The sequence below is a fragment of the Peromyscus eremicus genome, chromosome 1 (genome assembly GCF_949786415.1).
Source record: "Peromyscus eremicus chromosome 1, PerEre_H2_v1, whole genome shotgun sequence".
Lineage (NCBI taxonomy): Eukaryota > Metazoa > Chordata > Mammalia > Rodentia > Cricetidae > Peromyscus > Peromyscus eremicus.
Window position 1 is genome coordinate 141,695,919 of NC_081416.1, and position 19,272 is coordinate 141,715,190.

A 19,272-nucleotide genomic window follows, 5' to 3' on the forward strand; every position below is an offset into this window, starting at 1 on the left:
AGTCTGAACAGAGCCCGTGACATATAACTTGTTGGAAATAAAAATGCATTTTTTCCTTACAAAAGGGACTGAATATTGTTTAATAAAAATTTTGAACTCTAGAAAACATAATTTTTAATATCAAGTCTCAGAGACTCTAAGGCCACGAGCTGTCCTTTTTTTTTTTTTTTTTTTCAGTTTTTACCGTGACAGGTGATGGTAATAACCAGGACAGAGTACTGCACCTCCAGACTTTGGAGCCTAAGCTACCTGCTTCTAGGTCCATCATCAGACCACCCATTCCGAGCCTACATTGCCTCCAGCAAAACCATTCTTACATATGCAGTGGTTTTGTGACTGAGGTGAGGAGAAGATGTAGGCTACACTGTCCTCTGGGGGTCCCAGCAACCTCTGACTGTGGCTGAGGTTTCTCAAGGCTTGCCCATTGTTCCTTGGCCAAGCTCTCGTTCACTGCACAATCCTCTCAGACAAAGTAACTCTAAATTTTTAGTAAATAATGCCCAGAAAGGTAAGAAAGAGCTCAAATAAAGAATGGCAAGTGAATATATTTTTCAGCCAATAATTAGGGCCCAGTTCCAGTGCCCCCCACCGCTTTTTTTATAACCTTTACAATAGCATTTGTCCCCTCTCACCTTGAAAACTGGTTTCTCTCGTTGCTATTGTTGGATTTACTAACTTTGTGAAGGATAGCATCCTTTCAGTTACCTAGGTCTTTTCAGATCACTGTTATGCTTTATATGTGTGTATTTATTTATACATAATTTATGATATATATTATGAAACTTTCCATCTAATCTACTTTATTGTACTGTAAATCGATGGCATTACATTGTGTCACAACCATCCACCTCCTTCTTGTCTTCCAGAACTGAAGGTCTACATTTATTCAGTGTACTGCCTTCATCATTCATCCATGGTGTACCATGTGTTAAAATTTTATACCCCTTAACAATGATATAAAATCCCATCATATTCCCCACTTTGATTATCCATTCATCTTTTGTGGTTACTTAAGTTGTTTCTGCTCTTTGCTTATTGTGAATGACCTCAGTATAAATGTCGACATACAAATATCTATTGAGTCCCTCTTTTTACTTCCATTGGTAAAATACCAGGATGTTTGATTGCTTTATCTTGTGGTAATTCTGTTTACTATTTTGAGGAACCACCATACTATCATCTATAGTGCCCGAGTAATTTTTCTTATTATTAACGGTGCACAATTCCACTTGAGTGTGATTGTCTCACTGTGCTATGCCTTCTGTGTACATGTTTAAATTTGCTGTAGTAAAATTGATCTTTTTGTCGTCTGAAATTTTGATATTAAATGTAAGACACCATTACAAATTAAATATCACAATGCTTCCACATCTTTACTTCTCATAGTTTTATAGTTATAAGTATGGTTAGTCATTTAACCTATTTTGAGTTTATTTTTGGATATGAGGTGTAAGGATCAAAATTCATTCTTTTTATCTTGGATATCCAGTTTTCCCAGCATCATTTGCCAAAAAGGCTGCCATTTTCTTTGTTAGAGATGTCTGATGACTTTGGTGAAAGCCTTTTATCAGAACTGTATCTTTAGTGTCTGAATTATCAAGCGTAGCCTGTATGCTTCTTGGGCACAGCTGTTAGATGGCATTCTGAAATGCGCCACTGACAATATCATGACTTTGCTTAGCAACAGCTACTAAAACCAGTGGTTCCTCCAGCATTTATGAGTGTATTTGTGTGCACGTGTATGTATTCCAAATTTCCCTCTCTTAAAAATCTTTGTTACATGATCGCACTCAATACACTTCATACTTCCCCCTTTAAGCCATTTAGGCTTTGTGTCTGCAAGCCCTTGTAATTTAATGAGATTAACAAACTCCAGAAACCCAGAGTGTAATAAATACTCCAAAACAACCAGAAAAGTCTTCTGCAAAGAGTCTTAACTGGCATCACGTCACACAGCCTTCTGTACAGCATAATCTAAAGTTGTCTTGTGTGGAAACAGAACACTGAGGAATTCAGTGAGGCTGAAGGAAGATGCTATTTGTCATTTTAATAATTAGGAAAGCCTAGTTTCAGGTTCAGAGTCTGCTTATCTGAAATTTATGTGTCACGTGTATAGCATGTAGAATTGTGTTGGGGCTTTCGTCCAAAATGCCAACAACTCTTTGGAACTAACATAGGTTGGTTGTGTTGACAGATGTTGGGAGTTGGCTCAAATTCATAACTATTGTTTTCATCTCATGAAAGTCTGAAAACTACTACCCTGGATTTAAATCCCTGAATGAGTGGGCTTGTAAGCTCAAAGACACCTCAGTTCCAGAAGCAAAGTGCAGAGTCCATTTGTGAATGAGCAGCTATTCAGCGGAACTGAAAGAGGCCCATTGAAATAATTGCAGAAGCAAACAGTCTTGTTTCCATGGAAACTTCATGTGGACAAGTTCATGCCTCTTGTTTATGTTCCTCCTGGGCATACATATTCTGAAACTGGCTCTGTTCTCTCCTTCAACAATCCCTGAGTAGTGATGAAGGGGTTCTCTCCTGAACAGGGCATTGGCTCCTGAGCTCGATCTCTGCAGAATCCCTGTCTCCTCACTGGTGGTGCTTTGATCCTCTGCAGGCAAGGGAAGAGGAAACCTAAATTGGCTAGTTAGCCTGCAGCATCTGCAGCTCCCAGGAGCTGCTCACCCTCACCCTTGCACCTGCAGTGTGTGCTGCTCCCAGGAACTGTGCACCCTCACACTTGAACTTGCAGTGTGTGCTGCTCACAGGAGCTGCTCACCCTCACGATTTAACCTGCAGTGTGTCCTGCTCACGGGAGCTGTGCATTCTCAAACTTTAACCTGCAGTGTGTCCTGCTCACAGGAGCTGTGCTCTCTCACACTTGAAACAGTGATATTTTCATTCACAAAATTTTTGCTGTTTATGACTGTAGCATTTTAACTCTGTGCTAGACATGTGTCTGTCTCCTTAAATAATAATGATGATAATAACACGTCATGTTTTTACTTTTCTTTGGTATTTGAACTTACTAGAATTTTGCTTTGGAACTATAGGGTTTGTTTTTTTTTTTTTTAATCTACGTCTGATATTGCTCATCTTGTGATTCAGCTTTATAGCTACTTCAACATTAAATTACTTATGCAATGACTTATATTTTATCCAATTTCTTTGCCATAAAATCAACTTAAGTAGCATAGAATATCTTTATAGTAATCGGTTACTGGCAATTTACAGTGGGTAACTGTCTTATTTTCCTACAGCCCAATAAATACAAGTCAGAATCTCTCATCCTTTTGGAGTTTAAGAAGACAAGCTGAGTTAAATCTTAAATGCAAATGAAGTCCCCAAGAGAAATCCACCCACCTATGCAGCATAGGGCTGTGCTGTTAGTGTCTGAGGCTTCCAGACATGGGGCTATGCTGTCCGTTTCCACTGTGTCATAAATTACTAACATATATGTATTTTTCTCCACAGTAAAACCAACTGTGATCGACGTGGACATTTATGTTAACAGCATTGGTCCTGTGTCGTCCATAAACATGGTAAGAAGCACCTGTGTTTAGCTCAGCAGCTCTTGCACTCCTTCGTGCCTACAGTTTTCAGTGGATTTGTGTTGGAGTTTTATCATGTGGGTTTAAAGCCCACTATGACTCCTTAAGTGTTAAGTGATGTGATATTGAAAATGGTCTTTAAGAGTCAAGAGGGACAGCTTGTGATGTCATCAGTGAGCCATTGCTCTGGAGATTAAGACCTGTCCCCACTCTTCACACGTATTGACAGCACATGCCTTTGAGATGGGATTATTTGGGGTTGTGTAGCCATTGTCTTTATCTTACCTCACTAATATTAGGGATGCATAAAAGTGGTAGGCACCTTTGGTTTGGATTCTGTGAATAAGCCAGCTCCTGGTGATTTATTTATCTGCTTCAGGAGGAATATAAGAGTAAATACATTATTTTCCTGAATATATGGGTTTCCATAGGCTTGTAAGCAAGTTGGGCACAGGACTGTCTCCTGGGAAAGAAGTCATTCACCATGGAAAGTGCATAGCTGCTAAACAAGTGATGTTGTGTTAGAATGTGATACACGGGCCTCCTGACACGGCTGCCCGCTGTGGTGGGCCTCCTGACATGTCTGCCCGCTGTGGTGGGCCTCCTGACATGTCTGCCCGCTGTGGTGTGCCTCCTGACATGTCTGCCCGCTGTGGTGGGCCTCCTGACGTGTCTTCCCGCTGTGGTGGGCCTCCTGACGTGTCTGCCCGCTGTGGTGGGCCTCCTGACATGTCTGCCCGCTGTGGTGTGCCTCCTGACATGTCTGCCCGCTGTGGTGTGCCTCCTGACATGTCTGCCCGCTGTGGTGGGCCTCCTGACGTGTCTTCCCGCTGTGGTGGGCCTCCTGACGTGTCTGCCCGCTGTGGTGGGCCTCCTGACATGTCTGCCCGCTGTGGTGGGCCTCCTGACATGGCTGCCCGCTGTGGTGTGCCTCCTGACATGTCTGCCCGCTGTGGTGTGCCTCCTGACATGTCTGCCTGCTGTGGTGGGCCTCCTGACTAGATGCATGTACGATTTCCAGAGCAGGTCATTTGAGGTTGCCAACAATGTCCCATATAGGGCTTCTTTGTGCCTGCTGCCTCTGAATCTGGGAGATGTCTAAGAGAACGGACAGGGAATTGCCAACACACCAGCACATGCCTTCTCATTGCAGTGGGTTGTGCATGGGATTAACTCCTTCAAACCAACAGCAGGAAAGTCTCTTTTAATTGCCAGATATTGCAAATGCTTTTTGCTGACAGAAGGCTTCCACATCATGGTAGAATTGTGTGATAGGTGATTCTCTTTTCAAAAAATGAAACATCTCGAAGGTGTGGCTAATGGTAGAATGGTAGCATGTAGGAGGTTACATGTGTAATCTGTAGTACACAAAAAAAAACTTCCAAACAGAAAATTAATATCAATGTCATTCATATGTATGAACAAAAAGGTGAAATGAATAAAAGAGACTTGCTTCATACAATCCATGTGTGTAGGTGTGTATTAGACGGAGTGTGTATTAAAATCAATTAGTAATGTAATCGTCCCTTACCTGGGAAGTAATAAACTGAGCTGACTGTGCTCAGAAAGTACTCATTTTTAATGCATTTGTTTCTTACCTTGGGTTGGGTTTGGTTGCCTTTCATCCACATATCTTCCTCTTGCCTTTGTGTCTCATTCTAATTTATCTCTAACACTGAAAGTTCCTCTGTAGACACAATCCCACAACACTTTAGTGAGGGTGATGCATTGGTGTTCCTAGAGGTTTGCCTAGCTCCTGTAGCTTGGAGATGTACTTTGTGCTCAGAATTACACTCTGGTTGAGCCTTTTCATGTGGAAATCAAATGTGCCAGAGGAGGATGCTATGTGACATCACCCACAGATGGCAGGGACTTGGCTGAACGTCAAACTCATCCAGGACAGGTTAGTAGGTTGGCATGGTTGGAACAACATTTTCCAATGAAGTCAGCCTAATCTTTTGCCAATGGGGACAGCCTTACCAGGTCCCTCATATGACACAAATGGAGATAAGTGGAATGTTGGCTAAGAAGCATTCCTGGACCTAAGGGACTAAGGCCTGAAGAGAGATGGGAGAGATTTGAACTATATCCTAGATTTGAAAAGGTGTGGAAGCCTTCTTGGAATGTGCAACAGGAATTAGTACAGACCTCATAAGACCTCTTGGTAATTCTGTCTTCTTCCTTTTAAGAATTTTTTTTTTTTGAGATAGTGTGTCATGTATCCTAGGCTGGTCTCAGATTTGCTGTGTAACCAAGATTACCTTGAACTTGATCTGAGTGCTGGGATTATAGGCATGTGCCATGTAGGCATTCCTGGTTTATACAGTGCTGTAGACCAAAAGCAAGGCTTCATGCAAGCTAAGTAAGTGCTTTACCAATTGAAATACATCTCCACTTTCCATGTTAAGATTTCAGTCTTGAATTCTGGCCCTTCTACCAAATAGTAAAGAATTATTTTAATCAGGGATGCAAGATGGCTCAACAGGGAAAGTCATTTGTTGCCAAATCTAAAGACCTGAGTTCAATTCCTGGAACTCACAGGTGGAAGGAGAGAACCAACCCCCACAAGTTGTCTCCTCATTTCTATACTCTATACATGTACCATACCACGCTTGCTTGTATACACATGCATGCATATACACAAATACAAACACACAAATAAATAAATGTAATTTAAAATATTTTAAAAAGACATCCTATTTAAATAGACCCAAGGCATTCTGAGCCCTCAGAGGAAAATGCTTCTGTTGTTCCTATGCTTATATTTCCTACTGGCTACCCCTTACTCTGACAAATGGAAACTCCTATCTAATGTTCTCCTGGTCCCTAAGGGACTAAGCACAAGAAACTGCTGCACATCGAGGTCAGTCTGCCAAATGGATGAAACTCCACATTTGTTTCACTGCAGAGCTGCAAGTTCTGAAATTCAAATCTCAGTGTTCACAAAGTCAATGAAGGTTCCGTGAGCATGGAAGCAATAATCATCATTATCTCTCTTAATTTGTTGATTGCTAAGTGGCTACTTGGGGGAAATCCTATAACCTTACCAAACTTTAACATTGTGGCTGAAGCTAAATGAAAAACGTACATCCTGAAACCCTGAATATACTTCCAAACGACGCTTTTCCCATAATACCGTCTTTAATTGAGTTGCTTTCAATTCCGTCATCTACCTTTTATTGCTGACTCAACCCTCATTACCCACTTACATCAGTTTCCTACTCAATACTTTTCACTTTTTGCAAGGTCCACATTTCACGTTTAAGTATCTTATTTTCTGAAACTGTGGTGTGGCTCCACATTTATGTCAATCGAGCCTTTTACCATTCTGACTCTCCAGCAGCAAAAGGACCTTTCAGAAGCATCTTTGAATTTGCCTCGGGAGGTCATGGGGGCCTCCCAAGGGTCAGACATGCTCTTATTCCCAAGCTGCAGGGCGGGTCTAACTTCACTCTAATACCAGATACACTTATGCCTTTGCCTCCCTCAGAGCAGGACTTTCTCTGTGTGTATGTGCATGCATGTGTATGCAAGCATGCATGCTTTGGTGCATGTTTAGAAATGAGGAGACAACTTGTGAGACTCAGCTCTCTCCTTCCAACTGTGAGTTCCAGCAACAAAAGGTAGATGACAGAAATTAAAGCAGCTCAATTAAAGACTGTATTGTGGGGAATGCATCATTGGGAAGTATATTCAGGGTTTTAGGATGTAAGTTTTTCATTTAGCTTCAGCCACAATGTTCAAGTTTGATGAGGTTATAGGACTTTTCCCAAATAGCCACTTAGCAATCAATGAATTAGGAAAGACAATGACGGTTACTCTTCCATCCTCACAGGACCTTTATTGACTTTGTGAATACTGAGATTTGAATCTCAGAACTTTCAGCTAGGCATCAAAACAAAGGTGGAGTTCTGTCCATCTGGCAGACTGACATCCATTGACGTACTGCAGTTGTTTGTGTTTAGTCCCTTTGGGACCAGGAGGATGTTATTTTAGCGGAGTTATCATAACATCCTCTGGGTTAGCCACTGCAGTGTACTCAATGTGTGCAGCACCTGGTGGACAAGGATTGTTCAGGACCAAGAAAGCCGTAGTCAGAGACACATGTAAGTTCATTTTTGAGAATTTCTAGTTTTAAGTAGCCTTTTCAGAAAATTTAGTCTCCAGGGTGATATACTTGTGGATTGCCCACTGTTCTTAATTGTGTTGAGTTAAATGAAGCTCATTGACATCTCATGAGGAGGATTCTAAGTATGACCAGCTTGGTGGTCATCCCAGGACATCCTCGAGGCCATGGAGTGAAACGCAGCTGTGTGTACTATAGAAATACCACTTCAGCTATACACTGAGATGATGAGGGTTCAGCATGTTCCAGTGTTAGAATTGCTTTTCCTTTCTAAAAATTGAAATATTTAATTTTTGTCTCCTGTAAGTTTGGACAGAAAGTACAGAGGACCTTGAAAGTGCACAGCTGACATGGGGTCTCTTTCTTTGCGTCCTGAACTTCGTGGGACAAGTACGTCATTTAGAATCATATCTTTACTTAGTATCTAGTATGTCCTGCCTGTTCCTCCTCTCTCCACTAAGATGGCCTTCTGGGAGCTCTGTATGTTGACTTTCCCTAGATGCTGCAGGGCTGCAGCCATGCTCCATGTGACTTCACACTGATTCCTTCTCCTTTGTAAGTTCTGCCATCGGCTTACCTGTGGAAGCCCAATCACTAATCACCATGTAAGAATAGGAATAGCCGGTAGCTGGGAAGGTGCAGGGACAGGCTAGACATCACCAGAATGTACATGGTGATGATTCATAACCTAAGTATTCAGAACTGGTATTGTGCTGCACAGCCCTAAGAGTGATGGGAGAAAGGTGAGACTCACCACTTGTCCCTCTAGAGTGGACATTTTGAGAGGGAACATCAGAGAGCTGTATCTACTCCAAAGAGGTGACTAACCCTCTAAGATGGTCTCTTTCTTTCTAGAACTTTCCTGAAGGTATCCAGTTTCAGGGCCGAAAGAAGTGAAGGTTGTAGCAACACAAAGCAAGTCTTGCTCGATTTTCTTCATGTTACTTTTTTCACCCAAGGATTACCACATTTTTGAATTTATAGTTTGATACTCTACATTCATACTTGAAAAAATTGCTCTTTTCCCCCTTTTTATTGACTTAATTTTACATATATATATATGGGCTACAGTGCAATGTTTAGGTTCAAGTAAACACCATGTGATGATGACATAAGGGCAAGTAAAGCATCCAAGACCATGAGTATTTATTTCTTTGTGGAAAGAACATTGGTTACAGTCAGGATATGGAGTCAATCTGTCAATCACTAATGAACAGACTCTAGAGCACATGAACAACGGGGTAGTATTGTGCCAATCTAGACATCCATAGAAACATGAGTAGACCTGGAAGATTTTATATTAAGCCAAGCAAGAAAAACAAATACTCATGATCCCGCTTGTACGTAGGTATCAAATGTTATTTCTTAAGAGGGTAGAAAAGTCATTGCCAGAGTCCAGGTAGGAGACAATGGAAAGAGAAGAAGAGAAGCTTCCCAATGACCACAGTTAGATAAGATGAACAAATTCTGATGTTCAGAGTTCACAGCAAAGCATGGGAGTGTAAAGCATCTCAAGAGCCAGAAAGAGCTTCAGAAGTTCTCACTGTTATCTCTTACATTGCTCCAGTATTGTTTTCTTTCCAATGTTCTGTGACTCTTGTCACCTGAAACCTCCCATATTTCCGTTGTTCCTCCTGTCTTTTCTCTTTCTTCCTCCCTTTGTGCCCTACGTTGTACTTGGTGCAAAGCTTCCTGACTCACCTTTAAATTTCCAGGTTCTTTCTTCATCTGCTTCGGTTTTAAAGTTTAGTATTTTTTTGGTTGTAAAATTGTGGTTTGATTCTAACAGATTCTAGTTTGGGAATTCTCCATCTTGCAATCCACTTTCTGGCATACACTGATCATTAAACACAGGTCTAATAACCACCATATCTGCCCTCTTCTGGTTCTGTTTCTGTTGCACTGTGTTGTTTGATTTTACTTCCCAACAGGCCAGCAATGTTGATTGTGCACAAGAATCATTGAAGTTCTGAAGTTGTATTTTCACACCTCTGTGTAGGTCTGAGCCAGTGTAGGCTGGCCTGTTGTCTTGCTGAGGCTCAGCTGGGCACTGGTCTCCCCGTTTCTTAGGTGCAATTCTCTAGAGGTGTCAACTGAGAGCCTTGTTTCTTATACTCATTTTCATGATTGTCTCTGCTCAGAGCAGCTAAGTCAGCAAATGCATTGAAAGGAAACTATTACTTGTTGGCTCATTTCTGTCATTGCTTACTTTTTTCAGCACTTGGGATTAAATTCAGGACTCTACATACACTAAGCCGCAATTACAGCCTTTAAGAACTTTAGTTTTGAGATAGAGTCTCACTTAAAGTTACCCAAGCAGGCCTGAAGCTCACTCCATAGCCCACGCTGACCTTGATTTTGCAATCCTCTTGCCTCAGCCTTCTACATAGCTGGGTTCACAGACCTGGGCCCCTAGGATCTGCTTTGTCACTTGCTTTCTGAGAACTTGAAGCAACTCTTATTTGGACTTCTGGGTGGCCCCAAACTCTGTCTCAAATTCCCCTGACTTCTTCATCCTGGCCACTGTTCTCTGCCTAGCCTCTGTTCCTTATGTAGCCCTCTAGCTTGAGACAAAATCTGTGGAAAGTATCACAAAAGAAATACGGATTTTTTTTCTGTATGCCACCCTCTGTCTTTTTTGGTTTCTCTAAACTTTAAATTGATATTTTACCCGAGGTTTCTCCTTGTCCTTGGTGGAATTGTTGGTCTATTACAATGTATGCCATCAAAGCTACTTAACTTGGTGTGAAAAAAGTGTAAAGCTATTTTATTTTTTATTAATATGTGCTGATTTTTCTTGTTAATCAGGTGTGATATTTGAACACATGTTTACATCATAAACTGATTATAGACAACCTCCTTTTATCTGCCATTTCACTTCTTCCCAACTTCTTGTGACAAGTACTCTATATTCTTCAGAGAACTAGAATAAACAATCTCAAAATTCATATGGGAGCACAACAGCCAAACAGCCAATGCCTTTATAACCAAGTGAGCAGATTTGGAAACATCCTAATACCAAATTTTAAGACACATCCCAGAGCTATGATAACCAAATCAGCATGAAGTTGGCATACAAATAATTAGAGCACTGAAACAAAGTAGTGACTCCAGAAATTAACCCTGGTGACTACAGCCAACTGAATCTCAACAAAGGCACCAAAGCTCATTGAAGAAATTACAGCTTCATTGACAAATGGCTTGAGAATTGAAGCTCTTATGGAACAAGTCTTAATTCTAAAGAAGCAGACAAGTAACTTGGGCTACAGCTAAGTTCAAAGAAGCCTTACTCAAGACATTGTTTTCTTGACTTAAGAGTCTTTCGGACTGCTCTTGGGATATTGAAGAAGGGAAAGTTTTCTGGGACCTAATGCTTCCGGTCTTCTCTACAAGAAAGTAAAGCTTTGAAGGGAAGTAAATGAAGTTAATTTTGTGTATCTTCTAGAAATTTCTGCTTTAGGGAAGTACAGCTTTCATCCATTATCAGTTACCTAAGAAGATAGTCATATAGATGATTTCAATATTCTTTTAAGAAATGAAAAATAGATTCTGAGCCAGTCCTGCTGGTACATGCCTTTAATCCCAGCACTTGGGAGACAGAGTCAGGCTGATTTCTATGAATTTAAGGCTAGCATGGTCTACACAGTGTGTTCCAGGATAGCTAGAGCTACACAGTGTGAGTCCCAGACCCTCACCCTCAAGGTCAATTGCATCGTGTTCAACAGGATCATAGAAGCAAACGCTACCAAATTAAGGAAGCTCATAGCAATACACAAAACATTTAGAGCAGTAAATAGACAACACCAGAAAATAAACTCCTCATGGCATAGTATAATTTAAACACTAAATATACTGAACAAAGAGAAAGCTGCATTGAAAACTGCAAGAGAAAAGTTACAAGTCACATATTAAAAAATCCCATCAAAAGATAAACAAACAAACAGACTTTTCAGTGGAAACTTTAAAAGCCAGAGGGCTTGGAGCTTACTAAAGACCGCAGATGCCAATCCAGACTACTTTACCCAGCAAAACCATCTGCCATACTTGAAAGAGAAAGAAAAATTTCCATGGTATAAACAGATTAAAAGAATTTATGTCCACTAAATCAGCCCTACAGAGACTACGGGAAGCAATAATTTGGATTGAAGAGAGGAAGAAGCATACTCAAGAGGCTACAGAAAGAAAACAAATAAAGCTATAATTACGGGAACACAAAATAGAACTAAGAACACAAACAGAAAAAGAGAGAGAGAGAGACAACAATCAACACGTACCTTTCAGTAATAGCAAAATATTCGTGGCTTCAACTCCTCAATCAACATATATATATATATATATAAATACTGGTTATCACAGCAAGTCCCTATTGCTGAAGATGTCACTTGCTTATGCCATTGAACATGGGAAAAGAGAGTTGGTGCCTAAGTAGAAACTTCTCCCCTAATAACTAACATTTATGGTACTGGAAGATTCTTTACATGCTACCTGAGGAGAAAATCATCAGTATCATTCAGCTATGAACCCAGTGATCTGCCTGCAATTATATACATGAGCAATATGTTATGGGAATAACCAAGTACCTTGTGATTGGCTTTAAGCCCACTACATGAGATGGAACTCATACCTGACACTGCTAAAGTGGCCAAGAACCTAAGACTAGATAGGTCATGGTCACTAAGGGGAAACATACTACTATTATTGCTAAAGAAATATATCAATAAAATGACTCATAAGGGCATATTCCTATACACATACAGACCACTGCATCACTCAGCTCTTGTCAGAGAAGCTTCTTTTCCAGTTGATGGTAATTAGCACAAAGACTCACGCCTGGGCAGTGTGCAGAGTGAGTCTGTAGCACTTAGTCCTAATGAATTGTCTTTATCAAACCCCTCCTTTCAAGGCTCAGGGATCTATATGGAAGAGGAGGAAGAATCTAAGAGCCAGAATAGATGGATAAGTACAAGAATACTGTCTTCTAGACACAGCAAGGCTTATGTATATATGAACTCACAGAGATGGTGACAGTACACAAAAGACCAGTACAAGTTCAAGCCAGAGAAAATCCCAGGACAGACAGAGGAGTACTTCTAAACTCCTGTTCTGGAGTCAGAATTATTCTAATACCAAAACCAACTCTTGTTGATCACAGATGCCAAAGTTCTTAGTAAATTACCTTTATGTTGAGTATAGGCATATATCTAAAAGACCCTCTACTGTGATCAAATTAGCTTTATCCTGGAGAGACAGGGAAGATTCTGCATATGTAACTTAATAACTGTAATAAATCATATAAATGGAGTTAAAGACAAAAATCACATCATCTATTCAATAGATACAGAAAAGGCCTTTGACAACATGCCTTCGTGATTAAAGTCTTAGGAAGCATTGAGATGGAGAAGACCTACTTCAACACAGTAAAGTTTATGTATATAGACAAGCTCTCTAACAACATTATCCTAGATAGGGAAAAAGGAAATGAAAGCAATCCCATGGACTGTCTATTATCCCTGATCCTTTTCAATATAATGTTTAAAGTAATAGCTAGAGAAATAAGAGAAGAGAAGAAAATTAAAGGGATACAAATAAGAAAAGAAGTCAAACTATTCCTATTTGCAAAATGACATGATATTATCCATAAAGGAACCAAAAAATTCCACAGAAAACTTCTAGAAATTATCAACACTTTCAAAAAGTGGCAGGATACACAATCAATTTACAAAAACCAGTAACCTTTCTATATATCAATAACTAATGTGATGAGACCATGGGAACACTCGCATTTACAATAGCCTCAAAATAAAATATCTAGAAATTAACTTTTTCAATGAGATGAAATACCACTATATTAGAAACTTTAAATCTCTGAAGAAAATAATTGAGGAAGACACAAGAAGATGCTAAAACCTCCTATGCTGATGGGTTGGTATAATGAATATTATGAAAATGACCATTCTATCAAAACCAATTTATAACTCAATGCAATTCCAATCAACACCCTGTGAGATTGTACAGGGGAATATGGATCCACAAAAGATCCTAGATAGGCAAAACCATCCTGAGCAAAAAGAACAATGCTGGGGGGATTGCCATACCATACTTCAAGCTATATTGTAGAGTTGTAGTAATAAGAAACGCATGGTCCTGGAACAAAAACAGATGTGTCAATCAATGGATCAAAATAGAAGACCCAAATGAATGCACATAATTACAGCCATCTGGTATTTGATGAAGATTCCAAAATTATACACTATGGAAAAGACAACATCTTCAACAAATGGTGCTGGGGAAATGATTTACATGCAGAGTAATGAAAGTAAACCCATATATATCACCCTCCCCACCCACACACAAATGAGCTACAAGTGGACTGAATGTGTTCACATGAACCTGGAAATTTGGAAAATGCTAAAAGAAAAGACAGACAGTAATACCCTACAAGATATAGGTTAGTAAAGGATTTATGGATAGGACTCCATTTTGCCCACAATTTAAGGTCTAAAATGGGCAAATGGTTTCTCATAAAGCTAAAAAAGTACTCTACCACCACAAAAATAATAAACAGAGAGAAGTGGAAGCTTATAGACTGGGAAGGAACCTTTGACATCTGTTCATCTGATAGAGAATTAATAGTCTGAATATACAAAGAACAACACATACAGAAAAAAATCAAGAAAACAAGTGATCCAATTAAAAAAATGGACCTGAATAGAAGAAGAAATAAAAACAGATAAAAAGCATCTCAGAAGTCATCATCTTCAGTCATCATTAAAGCTACTCTGAGATTTCATATTACCCCAGTTAGAATGGCTAAGATCAAGAAAACAACTGACAAGAATGCTGATGAGGATGTAGAGAAAGGGAAGCCCTTATTTGTAGGCTGAATTTTCTGTCCCAGCCAGCTCCCAAATAACCATACTGAGACTTATGATTAATTAGCTGATAGCTTAGGCTTGTTACTAACTAGCATGTACACCTCAAATTAATCTTTCTTATCTAAGTTCTACCATGTGTCAGTAACTTTCTTCAGCAGAGCATGCTCATCTTGTCTCTCTCCGCATCTCCTGGTGACTCAGTCTGTCTCTTCTGCCTAACCTCTTCCTGCCTAGCTATTGGCCAGTCACCTCTTTAATATACCAATGAGAGCAACACAATCTTCACAGTATACAAAAGGATTACTCCACAACACTTATTCACTGTTGGTAGGAATACAAACTAGTACACCCACTTTGGAAATCAGTGTGGAGAGTTCTCAAAAGGCTAAAAAGAGATTTACCATATGACCCAGCTGTTTCTGTCCTTGGCATATGCCCACCCTTGGGCCCCCATGTACTAGCAGAGAGACATTTGCTCAACTATGTTCATTGTAGCTCTCTTCACAATAGCAAGCATGTGGAAACAACCTAGATGTCCTTCAACTGATGAATGGATATGAAAATGTGGTACAAATTCACAATGCCATTTTATTTAGGTGTGAATAAAAATAAAATGAAATTTTCAAGTAAATGGATGGAACTGAACAATATTATACCTACTGTGGTAACCTAGACCCAAATAGAAAAGTGCCTGAAGTAACCATAGAAGCCAGTAAAGTTAAAAGGGACCATGGAAGGATTGGGGAGGAGAAAAAGTTATATAGATGAGACTGGCAGGGCACAGATACTGTGAAGGGGGAAATGGGAACACCCCGAGGGGGTGCTTTTCTTGGCAAGTGGGAGAGAGCACAGTACAGACAGGGAGGAAGCAGCGTTATATAACACTAAAAGTGTTTGAAAATGTCATAGACAATGTCTCATTTTATAAGTCTATTTAAAAAAATAAACATTTTCAAGGCTATTCCCCACTTTCTCTTCTATCAGATTCAGTGTAACTGGATTTATGTTGAGGTCTTTGATCCACTTAGACTCGATTTTTGTGCAGGGTGATAGATATAGATCTGTTTGCATTCTTCTGCATGCTGACATCCAGCACCAGTTGTTGAAGATGATTTCTATTTTCTATTGTTTAATTTTGGCTTCTTTGTTGAAATGTCAGGTGTCCATAGGTGTGTGGATTTATTTCTGGGTCTTCAATTCAATTTCATTGATCCATTTGTCTGTTTTTATACCAATATCATGTCTTTTATAATTATTACTATAATTCTGTAGTACAGCTTGAAGTCAGAGATTCATGATACTTTTAGAAGTTCTTTTATTGTACCGAATTGTTTTAGCTATCCTGGGTTCTTGTTTTTCCATATGAAGTTGATTTTTTTTTTAAGACAGTGTTTCTCTGTGTAGTTTTGGTGCCTGTCCTTGATCTCGTGCTACAGACCAGGCTGACCTCGAATTCATAGAGATCTGCCTGGCTCTGCCTCCCGAGTGCTGAGATTAAAGGCGTGTGCCACTGCCGCCTGGCAATTACTGTTCTTTTAAGCTCTGTAAAGATTTGTGATGGAATTTTGACGGGGATTGCATTGAATCTGTAGATTGCTTTTGGTAAGATGGCCATCTTTACTATGTTAATCCTACCAATCCATGAACATGGGAGATCTTTCCATCTTCTGATGTCTTCTCCAATTTCTTTCTTCAAAGACTTGAAGTTCTTGTCATATAGATCTTTCACGTGCTTTGTTAGAGTCACCCCAAGATATTTTATCCTATTTGTAGCTATTGTGAAGGGTGTCATTTCCCTGATGTCTTTCTCAGTCCATTTGTGTTTGTATATAGGAGGGTACTGATTTTCTTTGGGTTAATTTTCTATCCAGCCACATTAGCTGAAGGTGTTTATCAGCTGTGGGAGTTCCCTGGTAGAATTTTGGGGGTCGTGCATATATATATATATATATATATATATAAAATCATATAAGAACAGTGCAGTTTTAACTTGTGTCTATTGTTCTCTACTTTTTTATTGTTTCTGAACTTTCCATTACAATGTAAAATATCATTAAAATCCTTAGCAAGATGGGCAGCCACATTTGTTGGAGTGAAGGGGAATGAACTGCAGTGGTAGGAAAAGTTGAGATGTCTGTAGTAATGAGACGGCTGACCTTGCTAGCAGGCTTTCGGTGCTACGTCTTCTACAAATGTGTGCATAGCTCAAATTCTTGAGTTCCCTTTGGTCTTCAATGTTTCAGCTTCCGTGGAACATTGCACAGCTGATCCCCTTACCTCTTTAGACACAAGCTCTATGATATGCCTCTGACAAGAGTATCTCTGTATGTTATTTTAAATCATTTTTTTGACAGGAAGATTTGTGGGGATGGAATGCTTTACTAAGGCCTCCTGAGTATCTCCAACTTCTCTCAATGAGGTTCCCACAGCCTTGCCTCATACAGGCTCACTTGTATGGAGGCAGGCAACTGTACGTGTTTGCCAGGACCAGCTGTACCCTTGTGAGATTGGTTCATACAAGGACAGGAGTGCTGTACCAAGTCCCATCCACAGATGAGGCACTGTTCCAAGACAGTGGTAACTGGTCTTATACCTCTTTTGGAAAACTCTTTCTGGCAGCATTGGTACAGAAGATAATGGGAAGCACTAAGGCCGAGTTAAGGAGATGTCCTAAAGACTGGCATTTCAGAGTGAGAATTATGAGTTCTGAATCTGAAGAGTGGCAGTGGACTGCAGAGATGGTATAGCTTTAGGAAATGAAACTTTTAAGACATGATTGAATGAATATAGGCATTAAAAATGTAAGAAGTCAAAGGTGACTCACATCCTGTGAGCATTTATTCATCTACTAAATATTACAGAGCACCCTTGTGTGTCAGATGCTGAGTCAAGTAAGGGGAGACAATGGTAAATGGAAATAACAAGGCTGGAGGGCGTGTGAGGGTGATTTCTACAATCTAAGACATTGAGAAATCCTGCACAATGGTATTTCAGATTGTGGACACTTCCCTATGTAAGCGTATGTTTGACCACACGATAAAGATTTCCACATATGGGGTTTGGGGTTAGGAGGAGAGTGGGGAGGGTGGCATATCACACAGGCCTTTGAAGGTCAGAGTAAGGCATCTGTATTCGATTTCTTTTTGTTCAGGAGGGAACCTAGGGAAGGTATTAGATGTATATAGGTAGTTTGTTTGTTGTGGTTTACTTCTAAAAGTGATGCTGCCCCCTGACCGTGCAAAGGGTGAAAAGCCAGCTTGTCCCTAGCTCCAGGGGAAAGCAGTCACAACTGTTCATCTCATCCATGGAGGCATCCGTAGTTTGCAGTTTCTTTTCCTGTCATTTGTTGAAGCCATGCCCCTAAGTATCTCGGAATGTGGCCATATTGGGTATAGGGTTGCTACTGATTAAATTAGTGAATATATGGTCATACTGGCTGAGAGGGGGCTCTAATCCTATATAACTGGTAGAGAAGTGGGACACAGACACATAAGGAAAGTGCCATGGGAGCTGAAGGGGAGACACTGAGGTGCTCTTTCCACTGGGGTAAGGCATTCCTCAGATCGCAGCAAAGTACTGGGAATCCAAGGAGAGGCCTGATCCAGGCTCTTCCTTGGGGGTCTCGGAAAAGCAAATGCTGCTCAAACTGGTCTTAACTGCTAGCTTCCAGACATGAGGGAGGCTTTTGTTGCCTGAGTCTCTGGTTTGTGGTACTTGTTGTGGTGGCCATGACATAGATACTGAGTTCACTGTGTGGTTTTCCAGGATTTTTTTTCCTAATGATTGCTGCTTCCCAAGTGGCTGTCTGCAGGTCCGGGAGACCAAGTACTCACTGGCTGTCCTGCTCACTTACCAGACCTTAAGGTTTCAGACTTGCTGCTCACAGGTGCAGCCAGGTTGCCTACAGGATCTTTCTTTGCACAGCTCCTTGGCAATGTTGCGAGGTCTCCCAGTCAGTCTCTTTTTCCATAGGATATGCTGCAGGTATCACAACACTCTGTTCAGGTTGCTGTAACAGGATGCCTTAGATCGGGAAATTTATCCAACAGAAATTTTTGTTTATGTTTCTGGAGGCTGTAGAGTTGAAGTCAGGCTGCCAGTAGGTCCTTCCAGTACAGTGTTGAAGGGCTCTTCTCTTTTTCCAAGATGGCACCTTCTTTGTGTCTTCAAGAGACAGATGGGCAAGACGGGTTCTTCAAACACTGAAAAGGTGAACAGGAAACATCCAAAACCTTATCAGTTCCCCAAAGGTTCTGCTTCCTAATGTAATCATGTTGTTAGTTTCTAATGTGAGTTAGGGAAAACAGTAGCATTCACATTGCAGCAAGCTCTGAGTTAGGATGCACCAAAGCACTTCATAATCCAGAACACGAGCCATGCCTACCTCAGAGAGGAACCAAAGGAAGAAGCTGGCACTGTGGCCCGACATTGCCATTAGCTAGACTTGGTATGAGTCTAGAAGTCCCAGTCTGGAAATGAGAGCTGTTTACTTATTCTGAAGCTGTATACAAGAGCAGAGGGTGATGAGCTGAGATGCACACCTGATCAGAGGCTAAGGGGGCTTATACAGAAAGCAGATGGCTGTGGATCCCAGGAAGGGATTTGAGTGACAGCCATGTACCCGAGGCCTCAGGAACTCCATATCAAGATAAGGACATTACAATATGACACTTCCAACCTGTGGTGCTGGGGTGACCAAGACACCCCCACATGGCTGATATGC

General features: G+C 40.5%; 1 protein-coding gene across 1 annotated transcript in view; it reads left to right on the top strand.

Annotated features, from left to right (window-relative positions):
* Positions 1-19,272, top strand: part of Gabrg3 (gamma-aminobutyric acid type A receptor subunit gamma3) — a 593,792-nt gene that overhangs the window by 44,696 nt on the left and 529,824 nt on the right. Inside the window, exon 3 of the mRNA XM_059273650.1 lies at positions 3,472-3,539. Coding sequence (XP_059129633.1) covers positions 3,472-3,539 — 68 coding nt within the window. The remainder of the gene's footprint in view (positions 1-3,471; positions 3,540-19,272) is intronic.